General features: G+C 52.7%; 2 protein-coding genes across 4 annotated transcripts in view; both read right to left on the bottom strand.

The window, feature by feature from the left end:
* Positions 1 to 5,047: 5,047 nt before the first annotated feature.
* On the bottom strand, positions 5,048 to 15,967 carry MFNG (MFNG O-fucosylpeptide 3-beta-N-acetylglucosaminyltransferase). Its single transcript, XM_076338198.1, has 8 exons — positions 15,614 to 15,967; positions 10,175 to 10,223; positions 9,599 to 9,701; positions 9,353 to 9,506; positions 8,802 to 8,887; positions 7,273 to 7,438; positions 6,639 to 6,724; positions 5,048 to 5,790 (listed from the first exon to the last, which is right to left on the bottom strand). The coding sequence occupies exons 1-8, from the start codon at positions 15,959 to 15,961 to the stop codon at positions 5,724 to 5,726; spliced, it is 1,059 nt and encodes a 352-aa protein (XP_076194313.1). The 5' UTR covers positions 15,962 to 15,967; the 3' UTR covers positions 5,048 to 5,723.
* CARD10 (caspase recruitment domain family member 10) overlaps positions 15,657 to 22,617 on the bottom strand; it is a 21,888-nt gene continuing 14,927 nt past the window's right edge. For 2 of the 3 annotated variants that reach the window (XM_076338176.1, XM_076338187.1), the window contains 2 exons: positions 22,150 to 22,265; positions 21,063 to 21,923 (listed from right to left, as the gene is read on the bottom strand). In XM_076338176.1, the coding sequence (XP_076194291.1) occupies positions 21,716 to 21,923; positions 22,150 to 22,265 (324 nt within the window). In that variant the 3' untranslated portion in view covers positions 21,063 to 21,715. Of the gene's footprint in view, positions 15,694 to 21,062; positions 21,924 to 22,149; positions 22,266 to 22,617 lie in introns of those variants that run through there. The other variant, XR_012995384.1, reaches the window with a different exon arrangement.

Below are 22,617 nucleotides of genomic sequence, written 5' to 3'. Positions count from 1 at the left end.
AGTCTTTTCAGCACATCCATCAGGCACATTGCCCCAGTCTGCTGCTTCTCTGAGTGTTCATGAAAGCCGAGTTACATGTGGTCTCCCCAGGCAGAAGACAGACAGCACAGAGTAGAGGTTGATGCTCCTTCCAAGCCCCACACCTCCTCCTATGCTACTGGGATAGCCATGAGTGAGAAGCCACAGGCCAGCGTTGAGTGTGTGGGTAGGGGAAGACAGTCTTTGCCTTTTTCTTTCCAGTTTTCCCCTCTTTTTGTTGAACCCCTAAGCCCCAAGGTACCAGTCCTCAGGCCAGCATTCATCAGTTGCTAACACAGCCATGAAGAGGATGTAGATTTTGTTCTGGTCCTTTCGCTTATCCAAACCACTTTCTTCATCCCTCACCTCTCCCTTTCCCACGTTCTTATATCAGCCATCCTTCAGATCTGCTGTTTCATGGTATTTCTGGGTGGAGAGGGATCTTTGCTTCTGAACTCTTCCCCTTACTGTCCCAAAGACCATCTTGTTCCCCCTCCTTAGATGTGACAATACTGTCCCACTGATCCTGTAAGCCCTTCCCTCCTTCCCCACCCTGTCTCTGCTTGTAAGTGCTTCGGGGTAGGCACCGTTTTTCTCTCTGACCAGCACCAAGCACAAGCTGGCCTTGGCTCACAACCGGGGCTGCTGGATTCTCTGCCAATGCAAATGCTGGATATTTCATGGCATATCCTTCACCTGATACACTGTGGCCAAAGGCACCAGCTGCAGATTCTCTCTGTGTCCCACTTCTAGGGGTGGGATGGGGAAAGCAGAGGTTCAGAATAGCAGCATCTCTCCCCATCCAATTGCCCTGTTTAGTTGTGCTTTTTCTTATGTTGCTAAAATCAACACTGTCTTCTTCTCAAGCAGTGGCAGAAGGGTCAGGGCCAGCAATCCATGTACAAAGCACTCAGTTTAATTTGTTTTCAAACTTCACTATGAATCAGATGCAGCTCCCAGCAAAACCAAGGGAGGCTTGACCAAGGCACAGTCAGATGTAACATCTGAAGAGGCTCCTTAGCCTTGCAAAATCCTGGAAGATAATTTAAACATGAGAGAGAGGCAAGGAGCCCATTCTAGGGGTCTGTAATTAATTACATACAGTTCAAACAGGGAGAGAGATGAGTTCCCAGCTTTCTTGGAGTCCAAGCTGGATCAGAGAGCGACAAAAATCTCAGGCTGTCAAGGAACAGCCTTAAAGAGGCAAAGCCAGCTGAGCAACAGCAGCTCAGCCCTGCACTCCTTTAACCTCCCAGGTAATTGGGCAAAAAGTCTAGAGGAAAAATTCCTGCATCAGCTGGTGAAAACAGACAGTTATTTGTACAGTTGTGATGCTGCTCTTCTTCCTGGCCTTGCTTATGCCTATGGTAATGCATCCTCTTCAGTGTAGCCATAAGCCCAGCAGTATTTGGGACAGAAGAAAGTCCCAGTCAGTATGAGATCCCATCTCTGGCACCAGCTGCTAGCAGGTGCCTTGAGGAAGAACATAAGGATGGTCCATGTCTCTCTCTGCCTATGCAGTTACCAAATGGAGGAGTCGGTCACTCTCCTTCGCCTTTGCATCCACCCCAGAAATGTGCTCAGGTGTGTACAGCCCTGGTAGCCAGTGGTGCAAAAGGGCAAGCTAGCTGTCTTGTAGGGTTTTTCAGGGATTGAAGACAAAAGAAATTAAATAAATGAATGACAAGAGCTGCTGATCCCACCCCTGGACTGTCTGAAGAGCCTGCATTGCAAGCAAGGGCAGAGGAAGCCCTGAAATTAAGAGGCCAAATCTGCTGTAAGGACTGAAGTATAACTGTCAGATGAAAACACATTGACTTCTCTGGAGTGTTATTAAAAAAAAAAAAAAAAAAGAAAAAGAAAAATAAGGTTTGGGGCCAACCAGCCTGATCTCACCTCTTCCAAGGTGAACTCTGACTCACAGGCTGGCATCTTCTCTGGCACTGGTGGGCTAAACTTGTCCTGATCACAAAAACATCCAGAGCTGGGGGTGCAGGCAACACCGCCTTTCCCACTGTTGCTGGGCAGCTCCCAAACAGCACTTTCAATGCACAGCTTAAATAACCCTGCTGTCCTCCAAGGCCCTGCTTGGTGGTTTCTTTCCTTCCAATCTCCTTTCTTCTTGTTCCTATTTCTCACCTTTTGGCTTCTGTTTAATAAACTGCTCATCTTTTGAAGGCTGCATCTTTAGCAAGAGGCCTGGGGAGAGAGCTGAAGGCTGCGATCTGAGTACGAGTCGGGTAAATCCCACAGTGGCTTAGAAATCTGTTTTTCTTTGGCAGCAGAGTTGCTAAGAGGAGTTGGCACCAGGGACAGAAGCATTGTCTAGCGTTGCTATTCTTCTCTCTCCCCTTCAAGCCTTTAGCAACAACTGCAGTTTCCCACCTATTTCAACTAACTTCTCTTTTCCCCCTAAAGAAAGGATAGTCATTAGCATTTTTTTGCACTGTCAAATAGGGGTTTCCTTAGAAAAATTCTTCACAGCTAAGGAGAAAGTGAAGAAAGGATATTGTTAACATGAAAGCCTCACTTAATACTTTACATTTCAAATACTGTAACTGCTTTTTTTCCCCTCCTTCTCCTTTTTCTGAATCTTCAGTATACAGCTTAAACATCATTAATAGTGTTGGTTGCTATGGTGTTGGTCAGGCGAAGGCCTCTGTACTTGAAACCTTGAACTACACTTAATGTTGTACAACAGCAGGGTCACACCAACACCTTTTGACTTTGACCCCATTTTTCCCAGTAAAATAAAAAGACCACTTCTCCATCCCTTTTCGTTCTTGGGATAGGGTTTTTTTCCTGCAATGAGAAAAGGGAGTGTGAGAGAGAGAAGGAGAGAGAGCGATATAAAAAAAGAAAAAGAGAAAAAAGAAAATTTAATAGACCCAGTGGAACCTTTCCAAAAACTTTAACACTTACATCGGAAAGTCCTGAAGGAGAATAAAAAAAGCCAGTCCCCTGAAAAGTTTCACGTGAGGTTGTTTCTCATTTTCCCCAGCAGCTAAACATTTTAATAAACTAGGAAAATGAGACTGTAAAACCACAACATCTGACAGCAAGCCCCAGGGGCAGGAACCATTCCTGAAACTAATTTTAACTCAGGTTTTAACGTTGATCAGATTTCATGTGGTGAATGTCCCCTTAAGCTGTCTCTCTGTTCTTAGAGAAAACCTGGTTTCTTTTGTCGACTCTGAGAAGCTATTTTCTTTCCAGCGCATTGTCGTCACAGGCATAACAGGACTTTTCTGTCATTCGTTTCTCTACAGCCCAAGAGATGCCCTGCCCCAGACATCTTCTCATCTGTTCTCGGTTTCCTTATGAGACAAGACATTTTCCACAGAAGTGGCACTTAACTGCTCCAGCAATGAAGCCCAGTCTTAAACCGGTCCCCATGCAGCCACTAAAGGACTCAACCCATTTAACATCTGATCTTCAGCCATGCAAAAGGCGCCAGGCCAGTTCAGACCAGCTGAGGCCAGGATCCGAAGCAGGCTTCCAGTTTCTGTGCCTTGCTTTTCCCCAGGGAAGGGAGTCCGCTCTGCCAGTTTCTTCTCCTCCTCCAGGCACATGAATCGCATTTTGCTTTGACTGCCACCAGGACATCTACAGATAGGACTGGCTTTTTAACTCAAAGACTCAATAAACAACAACAGCTGAGAATTTGAATGGGAAAAAAGAGAAGATATCCGGGTAGTGTAGATTTCTCTTGAAGACTCTCACTTCTCATGGAAGCATTTTTCATCTTCTGGTTAAGTACAAATCATTTGCCCTGTGGGGTAGGACTTCTTTATGCTGCACCTCCCTTCCAATAGTTGGGTGTCTCTGTTTTGAGCCGCATGGTTCCTAGGTTCGCATAGCTGTGTGAGCCAAGTGCTTTGCATGACCCAAGGGATGGTCATTGGCATTAGCTAGCTCCTGTCCCTGCTCAGGAAATTCTTCCTGTGCAAGAGAAGAAAGCAGGGCTCGCTGCTGCTTCACAAGCTGGTTAAATGCCGGTAAGAATGACCAGGCTGGAAAACAGCTCTACAGGCTCCTGCTTTCTGCTTCTCCAGAAATTAAAGTGCTCATTCATTTCTAGATCCCCCTTTGCAGATGTGGAAGGTCATTCTGATGCCTTTCCTTTAAACCTCGTGTGTGCTATGCTTGGGGGTCGAGGGGGAGGAGGCGACAGGGTGGCCAGTTTTCAAAATGGTAGAGGCACAGTGATAGTTGCCCTTGGCTCTTCCAGCCCACCAGCAGCAGGCTTAGTCACATCAGCAGCATCAAAGCTAAGCAGCTCTTCGGAGAAAGGGCATTTGTCCTTTCATCTGGAGATTACAGGAATCTTTCACAGATCCCAGCAGTGTGTTTTGAAAGGCTTTTTGAAGAGAAATACCTGTTTGTGGCACCACCTGCCATTTAAAAAAGCCTCTTTGCCTTCCAGCTTTCCCTGCAACGCTCTCCCCCAGCCATTTAACCATGTGTACAAGGATAAAATGGTGCCCAGATTCATTACCCAGCAATCAGAATTGCCCAGCTTTCATGCCAGGCTCTGTACTGAGAAAAGGACTCTCCACAAATGTGCCAGAAAGCTCATAACCTATTTGGGCCTGCTCCTTCCCCCTGTTGTGCTCAGCAGGGACAGCACGAAGGCAGAAAGCTGCTCTTAGCATCTGGAGGAAAGAAACGCAGAGATAAAAAGCTCTTTGCCTTGCTGTTTCCATTCCTTCATGACTTAATTTTTTGGTTGGGGCACAGAGAAGATTATAAAGCTGTAACCTCTAATCTGCTCCTGAGCGCTCCTTCTCCATCTCTTCTTTTCTCCTCTCTTTCAGCCAGTCCTAATCCTTTATGTCTCCTCTCTCACAGGTAGGAGTTGGAGTCTAATCTCAGATGACAGGTTGGTAATTAGAGCAAGAGATTATCCTGCGCCCGTATCAAGAAGGTAGAAAGAGAGGAATAATGCAGGGCAATACAAGATCAAGCCTTCAATGTTCAGTGCAGGAAGCATCCTCATCTCGGTCTGTCTTTTCCTGACTCCCCCACCCCACACCCACTCCTTTGTCCCAGCAGATGGGGGGATTCCTGATTCTTTGTACTTCCTGCCCATCTCCCCTCTGCCAGGCAAGGACTACGCTTTTCCAGCACTCATTCACCACAGAAATGGTTACATTTTCCATTTCTATAGACCTTGATGAAGCAGAAACTCAGCCAAAGGGTTGTGGCTGGGAAGAGTGGGCGGTGGGGAAAGCACAGGCAGACACGGAGGAAGAGGGCCTGCTCAGAGAGGCTGGAGCCACGACACGCTATCAGCCATCCTCAGTTGGGCACTGGTTACCCATATCCAGGGCCCTTCTAGTCCAGCAAGATGAATCCACAGCAAGGAGCAGCAGCAGGTCCCCATCTTTACCCAGATGCCCAGCAGTCACCACCCACTCCTTGATCTGCTCAGGAAGGCATACTGTTCCCATCCCTTGCATGTATCCCAGCACAGATGGGAAGCCCATCCATGTGTCCAGTCCATATTACCCATCTTTGGCAAAGATCCTGTCTCTTGTCCTGTGTCACCGGTATTCAGCAAGGACCAAAAAAGCCATCACACAGCCCCAAGACCACCACGGAAAAGGGAAAGTTGGGAGCACCCAGCTTCTTCAGTGTCCCAACCCCCACATGTACAAGGTGAATGAAGGTCACCAGGACCCACTGTAGCTGAGGCTCAGGCATCACCAGCTGACAGCCTGCAAGCACCAGGAGGTGTTGGGATAGAGATGGCAGTGGAGTGATCGAAACCTGCTGGGGAGAGAGCAAAGGAAGGTCAGGTGACAGTTTTTACACCAGTGCACAGCTGAAGAATGGAAGACCTCTCCCTCACGTCCCATCCCACATCAGGCACCCACCCTGCACTACAGAGCTCCAGGACTGGTTGTTCATCTCAAGATGTCTTTTCTCAGCAAAGCTAAGCAGCCAAGCCTCCCTCCGACACCTGAATCCAGCTCTGCCCATGTAGCCCAAGCCCATGGCTCACCCTGATCACAGGCAGGGAGATGGGTGCTGCACCAGCCCCCGCTACATGGTTCTGTTGATGCTCTTTTCGTTGCCTAGCTGCTTCCCACCCCTGCTATCTCAAGCCAGGAGCTTCCTACCCATGCTCTGCAAATAACAACTTTAGGTTTTTTCACTGAAAGCAGAGAAGGTAAATCAAAGAACACTTTTGTTTGCAGTCAGCCTGAAGTGAACCTTTTTCTTTTTTCCCTTCAGTTTTCTCAGCAAAACAAAAAATGAAAAAGCAAGCAGAATTTCCTTTCCTGAGTTTAAAAGAACATTTCTGCTCCTGTCCCAGAGTTAAAAGGTTAGCTTGTTCAGTCTCAAAATGTGAAATAAATGGCAATACTTTTGGCTCAGGAATTGTCCAAATAAAATGTTTTGATACTCCTTTTCTTCCCACTCATCCAAAAAGGTTTGCAAAGTTTGTAAGCGTTCACAAGCAGCTTAATGCTGGTGTGCTCCTCACCCAATAAGTCATGTGACTGCAAGGTTTCTGTCCCTCATTCTAGACCTCCTGCACCCCATTTGGCTGCCTCCCCCTCCCAGCCTATTGTCTGAGAGCCCGCAACACCGAGAGCACTCATGCCCCGTACCTTGAGGGATCCTCTTGGGGTGAGAAGGGGCCGCTGAGTTCAATAACGTTGAGCTTGTTCTCAAAGACACCATAGCTGAGGGTGACCTGCAAAGAGGGGTGGTGAGAAAGGAGCAGGGAGGGTGAAATGAGTTCAGGAGCAAGGAACTTGCTTTGGGCGACAGAAGGTGCCATTCTGGTTCCTTCTCTGCTGGCTTGGCCTCTGCCTTCCACCTCTCCTCTCTTCCTTCCCATGGTGGTCCACCATGCTAGTCCTTTGCCTCTCCAAGCCCCCTACACCCCTTGTTATCTCCCCCCGCAAGGCAGACATGGTGCCATGTCAAAGCCCCTTCCCCAATCAATCATCATTTCTGCTTGTCCTTGTGCCATGTTCCCCCAAGGATGCTCTCAATCCTCGCATCACTCCCCACACATGTGCTCCCCACCACTGACCCCAGGGGCATTGTGACAGGCATCCGTGCTGCTGGCAACATCTGCTCCTTATCTCAAAGAAGCATTTGTCGGGAAAGCCTCCCCAAAAGAGCAGACGATTGATTCAATCCACGTCAGTGCCACCAATGGGGCAATGTGCCTGTCAGCTCCCCTCCTTCACCTCTCCTCACACACCTCTCTCTTGCTCCATTTCCCCTCCTCACCTGCTGTGTGAGCCGAGATGGGGGGATGAGCTGCAGGTTCTCCAGGTGGGAGTGGAAGAGTGCGTTGGGCAGCAGCCGCCCACCGACTTTGCACTCAATGATGTAACCTATGGTGCAGTCGTCCGGCAGGCGGATGAGCTCTGAAGTGCTCAGGAAGTTCCTGCCACTGGGAGAGAATAGGGCTGCATGGGTTAGGACAAGGGTAGGGGGGAATATAGGCATCCACTTGGGTGGGAGATAAATGAAGGACTTAACTGAAAACCAGAGTAGATCTTGGAACTAGGCAAGAAATCCCTGAGTTCCACCTGCAAAGATTTGGGCATGTGTTTGCTCTTTGACCACTCCCAGCCATGCCGTCCCACCAATTGTCCGCTGCTGTCCCTGATATCCAGCTCCTTGGTGAGCTAATGCAGAGAGCTGGCAGACTTTGCCAAGTAACTTTTCCAGCTGTTAGCTGAGCTGCACTGAGCCCCTGAGGGGTCAGACAAGCCAGCACAAGAGAAACAGTGGGACCACATGGCCAGGACCAGGAGGAAGATGAAACAGGACAGTCTCTTGCAGCTTGAATAAGCCATCCATGCCTCCACTGTAATGTAACACTACACGCTTGGCCATCCTTTGATGACAGGCTAAACCCAATTTTAAGGCTCCTGTAACTGGAAGCAGCCACACAGCATGAAGCACTGTCTACTGTAACTCAGCTAGTTCAAATGTGTTTCAAGCATTTTAACAGTAGTGGCAGACTTTATGCCAGGTTAGGTGTTATCTATCCATGCTCCTTTCATTTCACCCTAGATCACAGATCATCCTCCTGTCTGGGTCTACCATAAAGTACATACCATGGGCTTCAGCTAAACCAGCCACCTGGTGTGGATCAGATCTGTCTTTCTGGGTATGCGCAGATCTGGTTAAGGCTGGCACAGCCATTGCCTATCAGAGTATGTGCATATAGCCTGTGATAGAACCTCGGACATCCTGGAAAACATCATCTTCTTGTAGGCTGGACTAACACAACACCCCAGGGCCTACCTCTGTTCTCCATGCACCAAGCTGAGGAAATGACAGCGGCCACTGTAAGAAGCTGAAGAGGGTTTGGGGTGGGGGAATGGGAAATCAACTCAGGAGGGAGGTACAGGAGGTTGGAAAGAGGCAGATTAAGGGGAGAGGAGATAGGCAGACAGGGAAAGCACTTAGGAAAAGAGTCAGAGGAAGCTGAAAAGGATGGGAAGGAGTCTGGGGGGATAACCAAGAGCTGAAGGGAGTTGGGGAGGGAGGATTGTGTCATCCTATGATCATGTTTGCTCTCGTGCCTGCTCTTGCCTCTTTTTAATCAGGTGGCAGACCCACCCACTACATCCTTCCTCCAGTCCCACATGCTCGCAGATGTGGAGCACATGGCACACTGCACCCTTGCAAACATCCTTGCAACAACCACATACACAAATCCAGATCTGACGCTGCCAAGAATTAATGTGCGTCCGAGTTTCTCGTCCCCAAAGGCTCCCGTACCCACCAGCTGCACAGCTCACCTGGCCCAAGGCACCATCTTGCTTGCCAGCTTGCGGCTGATGCAGAACCCAGCTCCTCCCGTGGCAAACCAGAAGTGCACAGATTTCTGGAGAGAAACAGCAGACAAAATCAATGGCAGAGGCTCAGACAATACCATACTTCCCGAGATGGCAATGCTGGAAACCCAGCTTTGATGCCAGGATAAACACAGCCCTATTGTCACCCCAGACCCCTGACTGCTGCCCAGAAGGAGTTGCCAGCAGTACAGCATGGATTTTGACCTCCTCATATTTGGAACGGCCAAGCTCCTGCAGGCAGCAGCGGGTGGGCTGCCCAAGGCAGGCTTATCTCCTGGCAGACAGGTACCCAAAGGTGCAGCAGCACCGTGGGACCCTCCCTAGGTAGATTGGATTGAGTCAACACCTACAACCGTGTTCAGACAAGACCAGCGAGTTTTCAGCTGTTGCCTGTTGCTCTTTGGACCTGTCTCTCCTTGGGGTACATCTACAGCCAGTGAGCCAGAGCACTAAAAACAACCCATTGGCCCCACCACCACCACTACAGGCTGTACCGTCTGGTTGTTTGGCAGTGTTTCGGAGGCCCAGATGGGTCGGTTCAGGCTGGGTTTCCCCAGGTAAACATCCCACGTCGCAGAGTAGGAGGACAAGAGCTTCAGGAGGGCCCGAGGGTTCAGGTAGTTGTCGTCATCCAAATGGCAAAACCAGCTGGGAGGAGAAGGGAATGAAGACACAAGAGGTTTGCAGCAAGGAGGGTGCCTCTTGCTCTTAGGGGTCCCTCCACGGCAGCCCTGTCTCACCTTCGGCCGCTGGCCAGGAAGGCATCGAACTCGGCAGCCATCTTGCAGGAGAGGGCCAGGTGGCTGTGCTCGGCAGAGCAGTTGGTGAAGACCGCGTGGTTGCCTGCCAGGAGAGAGAAGGCTGTGGCTTGGGGCTGACCTGCTTCACACGGTCACGGGGAGGACCTCTAGGTGGGAGGGAAGGGGTTTGTTCACAGCCAGCCTCCTCGCAGCCCCCCGAACAGGCATCCGAGCCCACGGTGACATGGGCTCCATCCTTCCCCCTACCAGCACATGAAACCTGGAGAAAGCCAAACACCTTGGCCAAGACTAGGACACCTGCCAACCATACTTTCACCCTGCCCACGGCCAGCCAGGGTGCAGGGGCTGAAGGGCTCTCTCTCGGGCTGCTTCCACCCATGGATGCTTTAAGGCAGACAGCGCCCTGCCTCCAGTCGGCTGCATGCCCTGGGTTAAGCTAACTAAAACTAATCATCACTTGGGGGCTTCGTGGGTGCCAGACCCCCTCCCAAGGCCGTGACAGTTCAGAGGCTGAAAGCAGGGAGGGGAAGGTGGTGTTATAGGACAGGTCATTACCCATTCTCCTTTTCAGGGCATCATCTTCTTCATCGGTGAAGACGTAGGTCTGGAGAAAGGAGGAAAGGAAGTTACTCTCAGGGCTGGAGCTGGTGCTGCTCCTGGCCACCCACCCCTTCCTTCCCGCAGCCAGACTCGCTCGCTGGGGTCACCCCACTCCATTCCCTGCTGCCGTGCCCCCTCCCAGGTGCCAGATGAGCAGAGGGACGGACGCGCTCCCCCTTCCCGCATGGCACTGTCATCAGCGCTTGTGTGGCTTCATTTCCCCTGCCCCACCGCCTTGGGAACAGGGAGAAGGGGACCCGTGGCACCGAGTGAGGGGGTGAGGGAGCCCTGGCTTAGATGTCAGCTGTAGAAAAATGAAAGCACCGTGGCTGAATGACGCTCGGGTTAAAAGGAGAACATCTGTTTGTGTATTAAGTGTGCACAGCCCCCTGCCACTTCCCACCTCCTCCTCCTCCTCTTCCTCCACCCCCATGCCTCTCTAATCCCCCTTGCTGCCATTATGTGGCACATCTCCCCCTTTTCAGGGCCAGGCGGGGATCAGGGCTGGTGGAAAAAAGCTTTCCTCAGCCAGAAAATGAGCTTTCATGAAATCAAAAAGGAGTCGCGAGCCGTAAACAGTCTCTCCACCAGCTGCCCACAGGCTGGTTAAACGCAGCACCTGGCCAGGGACAAAGGGGACGAGCCAGGCAGACAACAGCTCCAGGAGCCATCACTGGTCCCAAAGGCTCTGATGAGGAGATGAAAGTCTCTACTTCTCCCCACACCCACCCAGCATTTGGGAGATATGCCCCCATCAGGAGGATGTGGCACACGAAAGGAAGGCAATGAAGGACCCTCAGAGACCACCTGGCTTGAGCAGAGGCAGCAGGATGGTTTCATGATCTCAAATGTATGGGTAATTGGTGAATTACCCTCCAACAGCTGAGCTGCAGCAACGGGCCATGCACACATTCCTACCCCACCCCCCTGGTGAAGTCTCTTAGTTAAAACCACTTTCAAGGTGATCACGGGACAAGAAGCAATTAGCTAAGTCTCAGGTAAAGGAGTCGCTCTGGGTCAGGGGACCGTATCACAACCTTCAGGCAAGGCAGGGATTGTCAGTGGCACAGGATTTCCCTCGCTAGCGTGTCAGAGCCAGAAATTTCCACTATGACAAATATTTCATCTTAAGAAAAATGTTCTGAAACCATTGAAACTTTCTGACATTTTCAAAAAAACAGAAATGTTGTTGCTGGAAATGACTTGCTTACAGATATAAAATCAGCTAATAAACATCATATCTGATTGACTTAAAATGAGAATCTGTATCTTTTCCCAGATTTTCTACCTGTGAAAATATTCCAAGGTTCCCACTTTCCTCTTGATGCAAGGTGGGAAATGCTTTTTTGCAGACATCCGACATGTTTCTGTGGGAACCCACAGATGAAGGAGCATTGTCACCACAGGGAACGCCAGACTTCCCAAAAGAACTGGAAAAAGGGGCTATGAGTGTGGGGGCTAGGCAAATCTCATTTCTCTGGCTCTCCCAAACTCTGATCTCGGTGGTACACCTGGCTGCAGTACTCCAGAGATGCTGGGGGTGTGTGCCCTGGCTCTGTCCTGAAGGAGACCACAACAGCACAGGAAGCTGCCTGCATCCTCATCCCTCCATCCCTCATGCCTCCGAGAGCAGGAAATCTGGACCAGCAGCTGCTGCTGGAATCTGAGCGACTGCTGCCGTGTGTCCCTCAGCAAAGCCGCACTTGATGGCTGGGATGGGAGAGAGAGAGGAGGGCCCCGCCTAAAAACCTGCCTGAAAAGCATTTGGCCCCATTACACAGGTCTTTGTCAAGGAGACACCAGCTGCTGTTGTTCATATTAATGGAGCCTGGAAGAGACTCAGAAGGTCTCTCTGGCCATGCCAGACCTACTCTCCCCATTGGGGATGTGCAAGTAGGGAACACCCAGTGTCACTTGTGTCCCTGCAGGCAAATGGAGTGGACAGAAGCAGCCTCCCCACTATATCCATCCTCCTGTTCTCCACCAGACCATCTATGGGGCCATGCAGGATCTCCTGTCGTGGTGCCTCAGTGCTCACGGGCTGCCTACTCTGGCAGGCAGCCTGTGGGCTCGTGGAGCAGCCATTCAGCCACAGCTTCCCACTCGCCTCCTCCACCACGTCGCGCCCAGCACGGTTCCTCCTGCCAGGGGTGGGGAGAAATCACAGAGCCCGGCTCCCATCCACACTGAGAGCAGCCTGGGGTGGCTGTCACTGCTGCTGCAGGGCAGCTGATCTGGGCTTGAGGAGGGATGCAGCACGGAAGGCATCCCTCCATTCTAGAGCGAAGATGGCTGGATAGGAAAGGATGTCTGCTGGATGGCAGTGCCAGCAGTGATATGGAGCCACTCGTGTCCAACGGCTTTGCCTGGCAGTTCTCCACTAACATAAGTGCCCATGCAATTGGTAAACACTAGATGTTGAGGCCCCCTCACCCCAAACTGGGAAAGTAGCCTAGCAAGGCAAAACTAGGAAAAGGGAATAAAGATGTGGAATCTGACAAGCCACGACCACATTCATCTCCCAGGTTCCCAGGGTATCCCTCCTCCAGGAAGAAACAGCCTCCAAAATTGGTTATGGGTTATTGGTGCGGCTGGGCAGGAAGCTGTTCCCCTGCCCAGAGAAGAGATTCGAAATCTATGGTGTGTTCACAACACTGAAAAATGTGAAAGCCAGTTCAGGATGGGTCATTTAAAGGTTTCATTTCAATCGGTTGGATGTTTGAGTTTCTGAAAGGAGGGGAGGTGCTAGCATTAGTTTACATCACCAAACAAAATTTCAGACCAGAAACCTAGACTTATCTCCATCAAAACTACTGAGGCCAAGAATGTAAGCCACTCTAAGATGCTGTCCAGCCTAAACAGTCATCAAAACCGACACTCCAGTTTAGATGAAGCCTTTTCTGAGGAAAAGGCCTTTCGCTGAAATGACTTCCACATCAAGCTCCAGTGGAAAGTTTGTCATGGATCAGTTCTCAAGAGGCAGAGCATGGTCCAACTTCCAGTGAAGAGCACCCACCCCACACTTCCCCTTCCCCGTCTCCCACCAGCTGCATATCTTCTGTTTAAACAGTGCAGTTTCAGGGAAAAATGTCTCTTATTGTCTATCCCAACAGAGTCCAACATAGAGGATTTTTAATTTGGCTCCCATACAGTCTGTTCTAGCCATAAAAACCACAGCTGTCCTGCCTCCTGTTACAGTCACCGAAGCCTGACCTGTGAGGTCTGGGTTGCTTCCTCCGGGAGGACACCATGCAGGTAATCAGCTCTGAAACCAGGCTTGGCATCAGCAGCACGGCCAGCTGCTACAATTTCCCCGCTGGCCACCTGCAGAGAAGGACCCACTGAATCCGTCTCCAGCCATGAGTAAGGGCGAGTGAGACAGCAAGACGGTGGGTCAGCCCTAGGAGGAGGCAACCTCTGAGACCTGGATCTCTCTGAGACTGGCTCATAAAGCCTATGCCTCTCCATAAAGACTCAATAATAGGAGGTCTAGTGCCCTGTCCCTGTCCCCACAACAATTAAATGTCATTTGCAAATTGACAGCTCTCTTTTTTTTGCTAAGCGAGGTTTCTATCTTGTCAATTTTTCAAAACTAACCCTTTCCCCTACCTCCAGAAAACCCCTCCAGCAGCAGCATATTTAAAAAAAAAAAAAAGGCTTTTGACTTTCATGTACTTCTCTTTACCTCCCTCCCCACCCCCGCTCCCCTGCCCTCAAGGCCATTTAGTAAATAAAAGAGAAGAAAAACATGGGAAATTGAGGCGGTGGGGAGGAAAACACTGAGCTTGCAACAAAAATTGAGAACAATGAAAAAACAGTTTAAAAATGACTGATGCTCCCGCTCCTTCTTTCCTATTCTGCTCAGTCTGTGAAGCTTTCCTACAGGCTGGCAGCAGCATGGAAAATTCAACACCTCTTCCCAGCTTTGGACATCATTTGCCTGCCAAACAGAGAGGGTCAGATGAACCTGGGGAGCTGGTATCTAATTCCTGTCATCAGCAGAATGGCCAGGCACCTATTTCTTAAACACACGAGGAGGGAAAGGTGAGCTGCTCCTTAAAAACCCACTCCAAAAGCCCCAGTCACAATATCTTAATGCCAGTGCAGCCATGCGGTTGGGTTTGTTTTCTCCAAAGAGCTGCTGGGCTGAGGTCGGGCGGAGAGGAGAAGTGCATCTGGAGGAGGAAGCAGGGCATCTCAGATGCTGAGAGGGACGAACAGACAGGAGAGGAAGCGTGCTCAAAATAGGACATGGCTTCCTGTGACGACCGCAGCAGACCAGACACTTGCAGCACCATGAAGTGGAAAACCACCCTTACCCAGAAAACCCTGCATCGCTTCAAGCGCTCTCCTACCCAATACCTCCGCCCCCGTCCCCCTCCCTCGCTGAGGCCTGAATTTGTCTTCTAGGTGCCCATCACACACGGGCGCAGAGGCAAAAAAAAAAAAACCAACCCTTTGGGGGCAGCCACAGGATTTCTTCTTTCTTGAGGAGCAGCTCTGCGAGGGAGGGAGAGAAGTACCCAGGCTCTCGGGAGTACTTCTGCCCACCAGTAAGCCAGTCTGCACAGCACCATCAACGTGGTGCCCCACATCAGTTCCTCTAACAGGAAGGAAACTCTCCAAACTCTGCTTTAGCAAAGGCTGAGAACATCAGACCCCCAGTTAAAAAAAAAAATTTAAAAAGTCAAATACAGACGCACATCACTTCAAGATCGTGCACATGAGGGGATCTGCCCAAGAAAGCAAGGCATGGATTGTACTGATGTGCTGGGGAGTGAACAGGGCTGCAAACACCCCTCCTGCACCCACGTCCTGCAGCCTCGCTCTCCTGCCCGCTGCACCACACCGTCCCAGGGCGAAGGGTGCCCAGGCGCAATGTGGGCATCCTGACGGAGGGCCAGGGGGAGCCATTCAGCTCGAAACCTAGCTAACTCATAGGACTAGGGGGTAGAAACCCACCATTTCATACAGACCCAGGACAGTCTGCGCTCTCAGTCTGGCGTGGCCCAGGCAGTCTGTGGCCCCCAGTGTTACTGGATAAAAAAGGGAAATTAAATCCCCTCCACCTCAAGCTGAGTCAGGCTTAGGTTAGGGGCAGGTGATGCCTGCTAAGAGCACTGTCCTCCCAGCCTTCATGGGAATGGCCCACACAAGCTCTTCATCCTCTCTGCCAGCCTTTCCCATGAACCAGCTACCGGTGAAACATTTTGCTGGGTAGCATCCCCCTTTCAACGTGAACAGAAGCAAGAATTAGGGAAAACGAGGCAAAGTTCTGAGTGGGACTGCAGTGCCCAGCCTCCCCTTCCTTTGGCCTTTATCCCCCCCCCCCCAACACCCCGTTTCTGCCCCGTTACCAAACACCCCCTCTCTAGCCCAAATCCACGTGCTCACCTGCTCTCTTGCTCGGGATATCCACGTGTCCAGGAGCAGCTCCATCCTGCTCTGGTGAAATCTCTTGGTTGTCTTCACGGCTATGAAAATGTCGCCAAGAGTCAGGCTTCCCTCAGTCCTGTATCCCTCCGGAGGGTGGACTTGCAGGTCCTTCTGCCCCCTGCCACCTCCTCCCATGGCACCTTCTGGGCTCACTTTGCTCCATCGCTCCGGCTTCTCCCACATCCCCTCCCTGAGCCCTGGGTACTGAGCTGTTTCCTGAGCCCCACGGTGTCGCACGGAGAGGAGAGCCACGCTGACAAGGAAGACTGCGGCTCCAGAGAGACCATGGATGAGCCGACGGCCCATGGCTCCCAAATTGTTCCCGCTGCAGCCAGTATCCTATTAAACAAGGACAACCTCTGTCCCTACCTCCACGTGAAGCTGGCCACTCTCCTCAATGCCTCTGAAGGGGCAGGACAAGCCGAGGGCGAGGTCTGAATAGGATGTGGCCAAGGAATAGGGTGGGTGAAGACCAGAAAGCCAAAGAGACAGCAGCCCCGGAGGATACTGGTGAAGCCGGGGGAATTTTCACAGACTAAGAGGGCTCGACGACCCAGCGAGGCAGGGACACGTGATGGAAAGATACTCCGAGCCGACTGGCAGGTGGCTGGCACAGCCTTCCAGGAGGAAAGCGAGCATCCCCACTCCCGACAGAGAGGCCGAGGGTCCCAGGCTGGGGGTCAAGGGAGCAGCAAAGGAGATCAGAGCCATCGGTGGGGAGTCTGGACCGAAAGCATCAGTTCCTCAGAAGACACCAGACCGCACATCCAAGCCAGGGGCTGCGGGGCGAAGGCGAGTGGCCGGCGCAGGGCTGCAGGGAAGGGGCCGGGTGCCATGCATGCGGCGGGGGGCCTCTCCACCTGCTCCCTCCGTGCAGCTCCCTCTTGCTCCCTGCCAGCCCCGGCCCCGGCCCCGGCCCCGGCCCCGCCTCCAGGCACGGGGCGGGGCGCCAGCCCCGGGGGAGGAAGAGGATGGAGGGTGATGGAGATGGGGAGGAGATGGAGAGGGGGGAGCCCTGGGTCTGACGGTGGGTCTGCCTCACCAGGGCATGGCCGGGCTGGGACATCCCCGAGGTGACAAGCAGCTGATCTGGGAGGACAAACCTGTTGCTTGACAGTTTTTCCTGCTCCTCTGTGACAGTCCAGCCCGATCTCTGCAGCCCTGCTCAGCCCTGCGCTCTTGCAGGAGGGGAAGGTGGCACGGATGTGGGCTCGGGTGAAGTTAAGGCGCGGAGTCCTATATTGTTCTTGGGAAGAACGATGTTTCCCCAGGAATTCCCCCAGCCTCACTTTTCCTGTGGGCAGTGCTCTGAATTGCTGCCCCTGCCCTTTAACCCCACCCTGCCTCCCCAAAGCAGGACTGTGTGTCCCCTCCTGCCCCCCCCGATATGCTCCAGAGTCTCCCATCTCCCCAAACCATGACCGCAACCCTCTCACTCTTGAAGGTCCCTTTCTCTCTGCCTCCAGCCACCATCCCTCCACCCCCCATCTCATATCCCCAGCAGGGATGCCCAAGGACAGTCTGCTGCCCAGGTGGCTGCAGAGCCAGGGACACTCACAGGAACAGGTACACGGGCACCAGAGAGTGTGAGGGAGGGCCTGCCACCTCCCTTTCAGTGTCCATGGCTCAGCATCACCATTGGGTTTATATCCCACACAGGTCCTTGCCCCCTGCAGCAGGGCTGAGCTCAGCAACTTGTCCCTTGTGGCTCTTGTGCTGTCCAAGATGATGCTTCCTTTTCCCCTTCCCCGCGCAAGGAAGGGAGTGTCCTCTCCCTCTGTGGAGAACCCCAGAGAGTCCCACAGGCACAGTAGTGAACTGGCATCTCCAGCTCCTTCCCCACCACCACCACCTCCCACCGTTGGGCATGGCTGTACATCTTCCCTGTGCCACCTTCACTCCAGCCCCCTGGCTCCCAACAAGGCCAATGAGGCCAGGAGAGCAGTCTGGGGCCATGACACAGAACAAGTGAGCATAGCTGAGCAAGTCCTGCACAGAGAAGGCTTTCCCTGGGTAGGGGGATGTCAGAGACCCTGAAAGGCATGAAAGACCCCCCCAGGGCAAAGACCACTGCAGATGGGAAATTTTGGGGTCAGCACTGCAGATTGCTGCGTGCTGTTGCTGGTTCAGTCAGATACAGGGTGGATGACCATGAAGGTCCCCCTCACACTACCTCTAGGCCACTTTACAGAGCAGCCGGGGAGTACAGAGAGGCAACCAGCCCAGGAGGGGGATGACACCCGCACCCCCACCCCAGCTTCCCTGTGGCAGCGAGCGTGGGGACAGCAGATGGTAGTGCTCTACATAAGCTGCTGAAATCAGAGCGCCTCCTCAGGGAGCTGCAAGCTGTGGGCATCCAATCTCAGCATACCAAAAAAATAAAAAGTAATAAGATGGGGACCTGGGGGAAATGGGGGGGGACATGGCTCCATGTGGCAAAGGGCCCCCCCATGCACATGTCAGATTATGGGAACTTAGAAAAGGGGGTCAGGGAAGGGATCAGGGTCCCTCTGTTCCATACTCCCACCATGTGTCCGGACACTGACACTTTCCAGGCACACAGGGAAGACCTCCCTGCAGGGCTAAAACTGTGTGCTCATGCACACACGTTCACCCCACCCCAGCCCTGTCCCTTTCTCTTGTAAGGAAGAAACCACTGAATCCACTTCTCCTCCCTCCTCCCATGTATTTCTCCCAGTCTCCAAGACTCCTAGCCTTCCCCTGAAGCAAGAACACCTCCAGAGCGTCTCCCATATCCCTTTGGAGGGTCCCTGCAGGTTTTATATTTAGATGCCTTTGAATAGCAATGCTTTCTTACACTGATTTGGGGCAGGGCGGGGGGAGTCATTCACCTTCAGGCCTTACATTACTGCAGGGATGTGAAGCTGGTATGACTGATCAGCTGCCTTTGTGCTAAATACTGGGATTGCTCCCATGGCTAGCCACTGCTCCTGAAGCAGAAATTAACCTCTCCGAGTGCCTCAGCCACACGCCGGCAGCCCCAGGCAGCTGTAAAGGCAGCTTCCATGGCTCCCAGGCATCCTGCAGCACCTCCTAGCCCTGGCCTAGAAGATCAGCTGGGAGGGAAAGGGGGACATAGGCAGAGGATCCTTAGCGATGTCCCCAAAAGACATACAAATACGATTCAAAGCTGCCTTGTACAGAGCATGGCGCCGGGCAGCAGAACAGGTCAGACCCAACCATGTACAAACCAGAATATGCCCAACGCTAGAGGTGAGCACAGCCTGCTTCTTGTGCTGTGAGACACCTTTTTCTGCTGGGGTGCCAGGGATGGGGGGGGCCATTCAGTGCCCAGTCCTGTCCCGGGGCGAGCTGGCTGACCCATCCTCGGGGGGGGCGGTGCATGGGACAGAGACCCCAGACTGCTGCAGCTCTGCCAGGCCAGGGGGGCAGCGTGGAAAGGGCTGGTGACTTCCCAGGGTGACACACACGCCGCCTTGCCGATCCCCTCCCTGGAGGGAGAAATCTTGCTCTCAGTGACTCATTACAGGGGCTTGCACAAGGCTGTTACAGCTGGTAATTGGTGCCCAGGGCTGCTAATTGCATTCTGCCTGTTACCTAACCCGTGACTCATTCCTCCGAGCAGGCAGCCACCCCCCAAGAGGTACAAAAAAGGTGGGCTGGGGGGTGTGCAGGGCAGTGGGAGGGTCATTAATGTTTGCCTTGGAGCCCTCTGCCCTGCTTCTCACCCGTGTCCAGAACGATTTGAAGCTGGGTTTTGAAAGCCTCAGGGGAGACAAGACGGATAAAGAGAGGACCTGTAAGAAGCCTGGGAGCAGGCGAGGCAGTGCCGCCTGCTGCTTGGAGAGCTGGGTACTGCCAATCTGCCTCCCAGCAACCTTCCTCTGCGTCCCTTTCCCTCCTGACAACACCGATGGCCTAGGGAGGTGCTGAGGGACGTCTGTTTATTTGGGGGTGGGGGTTAGCAGGCACCAAGCTGGGAGCGCAGCCTGACTACCCAAAATGTGGGGGCTTGCTCTTAACCACCCTCAGCCTAGGCCATAAAGCTGGGGATGGTTCCCAGTGCCAGCAGGAGCAGGAGGAGTTGTCAGGCCCCGAATCAGAGTGCCTCACGTGGAATATTTTCCCTGGGTACTCAAGCGCTACTTTTTTCCCTACAAAGATGTGGGTTCTAATCTCCAAATCCAGCCCGGGGTGGATGGGAGCTTGCTTTGGGACTTGTCTTCTCATCAGCTCAACAAGAGTCCCACTTTGTTTGCCTGCAGGGCAAGCACCCTCCCAGGGCGCTGGCTGTGCCTGGATGCTCGGGCTGCATCCCCTGGAGTGGATGTCATTTGGGAGCTTTCATCTGGAGCCATGTGTTACACCAGTTCCCCCATCCCGGGAGCAGAGCTGCATTGCTCCAGGGCAGAGCTGGGTCTTTGCTCTACATTTGAGTGACTGCAGGTTAAAATCTTTTCATTTTCTTTCCTCCCCCCATTCACTCTCGTCCTCATAAAAGACACAGGCAACTGGTTTAGAGCCTGAAATAACACCACACAGGGGACCTGTGAAGATAACAAGTTAATCTTTGCTCAGAGCTTCGAATGTGCGTGGCACTAGCAGTGCCCTAATAGCAGGGGCAAGGAAGATACAGAGAGGACTTGACTCTCTGGGACTGGTTGCCCATCTTCTCCCATTGACCCCAGGAGCAGTGGGCTCAGCCGTCTGCCAGGGCTCGTGCCCCACGAAGCCTCCCAGAGCCACAGATTCCATTTTCCTCTTGCATGCCCCAGGAAAGACCATCTACCACCACAACCACCACCTCTCCATGGCGTGGGTATCCTGGACCCCCTTTCCCACAGCAGGGCTAATAACAGCAGTTGGTTAGGAGTCAGGACCGTGCCAGGGTGGGTGAGCACGGCTGCTGATACCCAAACCCTCCATCTTCCCTCTGCCAGAATCTGAACCCGCACTCGGCCCCATGTCACGGTGAGAACAGCCCCCATTGGAGGGGCAAGAGGATCTCCAATCTCTTGGCAGTGTGGCTGGGCTCAGTCTCACTACTGTCCCCCAGGAGGACAAGGTAGCTGGCTTGTCACTTCACGATAACCAGGGCATGGAAGGATGCGAAGCTCTAGGCACCTCAGCCAGACACATCAAGTGAGCTTTTCTCTGGCTTTCCCAGAGCAACCTGGCCAACATCAGCACTAGGGAGAGGCAAGGGACTGAAAAACAGGGGGCAAGTAGAAATGGGACGGAGCTAGGTCTGTGGCACAACCCACCTGCCCTCTCCCCACACCTCTTGCTGCCCTATAACAGCAAGAGCAGTGCTCCCTCCTTCCCCTGGAGGCCTGGGCCGTTGGGCCTCAGCTAGACGAGGAAGAAAAACACACTGTCGTGCATCGCCTGAATCCTCCCAGTAACACACAAGCCCATAGCCTGCCACCCATTCCCATGATGAATGGTATTTAATTCTCCTTTATATGTGGTTTGCCAATAAAAGGCTCCATTAATAATTTACAAGCAATAAGGAGTACAGCTCCTATAAAACGAGGGTTTGTTGCAAGCTTAGTGTCACTTCAGCCGCGGCAGGGTGTTGGCACATGAGCTGTGCTCCCTGCACCGTGGGGCTGGAGGCGAGGTAGACAGGGGAAGAGGGGACCCAGAGCACACAGTGCTGCAGGGCAGGAGAGACGGAGGTGATGGGGGAAGGGCTTAAAATGTTTGTGAGATATGCTCCTACACAGCCTGATCCTACACAGTTCCCCCACATTCCCCATCTGGTGATGTGACCACGTACCAGACAACGGCAGCCCAAGGTGATGGGGAACAGCTCACAAGGGTGGTTTCCACCATGATGGTGGAAGACATCTCTCCAATAAAATACAGAAAGCTCAGACTGGGGAGGCAGCATGTGTTATGCCCCGGCTCTTGGTGGCCTCAAAGGGACCAGAAAGGCTACCCCTGTGGGCCTTTGCTGCCGGCATCCCCTCGGGGAGGAAGGACACGCTACCTGGAGGAGCTTGGGGAGGCAGGGACCTCCGAGAATATCTCTTGGGGATGGTAGCTGGCAGTGCCCGCTCTGCTACCCCCAGCTCAGTCGTCGCCCTCCTCGATCCACAGTGGGCGGGTTTGCTCCTGGAAGATGCATCCCCGAACCACCTTGGGCAGCTCCTCAGCGTGGCTCCAGGCGTGGGGCTCCACGCGGGCCCACGAGCACGGCAGAGTGTGGAGAGCCTGCTCCGCACTGCGGCACACCTTCAGCACCTCCGAGTCCCGCTGTCCCACCTTCCCCAGCAAGCTCCTGGGGAAAACACAGGGACAAGTGTTACCCTTGGCATAGAGAGACGGCATGGCAAAAACACCCAGGAACTCCCTCACATGCACACAAAGCCAATTTTTCTGCCCTTTTTTCCCCTCACAGCGGCCCACCCCAACACACAGAGCTAGTGCTCCCACCCCAGTCCTTGTTTCTCCCTTCTCTCTCCTCCTGCAATACCCTTCATCCATGCCACTCTGTCTTTTCTTACCTGAGTCCTCTAACGTTCTTCTCTGTGACCTCGACATGGATAACGACGGGGTATATTTCACTTTTAATTAGATCCCTCACACTCTGAACTCCCAGCTCTAGCAGGCAGTGTTTATTCTGGAAGGGAAATTGAACAGATTTACTGATTTAAATGGAGAAAAAATAACCCCAGCCCCTGACAGTTACATTAAATCAAACCCCATACTGTGAAATATCATTGCTTTTCCAATAGTAATTCCATTAAATGTGGGATTTACAGACAGGGCCAAGAGGGAAGGGGAGAATGAAAGAGCAGGGTCACCCAATCCATCACCACCAACCCAAGAGCCCACCAGACCCCTCGCTCAGCCACAGCCCATCTTCACATCCCCTTTGTCACCGTTGTCACCTACAGCCCCATATTTCTCCATCTGCCCTGAGCAGAGCTGTTGCCGCTTTGGTGAAGATGAGGAATGTGAGAGCAGGGAAG

Source organism: Aptenodytes patagonicus, chromosome 1 (assembly GCF_965638725.1).
Source record: "Aptenodytes patagonicus chromosome 1, bAptPat1.pri.cur, whole genome shotgun sequence".
Taxonomy (NCBI): Eukaryota; Metazoa; Chordata; class Aves; order Sphenisciformes; family Spheniscidae; genus Aptenodytes; species Aptenodytes patagonicus.
The sequence above is the reverse complement of the archived record's forward strand: the minus strand, read 5'-3'. Positions and strand labels throughout refer to the sequence as shown.

Bases quoted from the DNA above. Each gene is read 5' to 3' on its own strand.
- MFNG (XM_076338198.1), bottom strand. From the start codon at position 15,961: ATGGGCCGTCGGCTCATCCATGGTCTCTCTGGAGCCGCAGTCTTCCTT. The intron at 9,702-10,174 runs GTAATGACCTGT...CTCTCCTGGCAG, and splicing joins TGCCCTGAAAAGGAGAATGG to GCAACCACGCGGTCTTCACC. The intron at 7,439-8,801 runs GTGAGCTGTGCA...ATTCTCTCCCAG, and splicing joins AAGATGGTGCCTTGGGCCAG to TGGCAGGAACTTCCTGAGCA.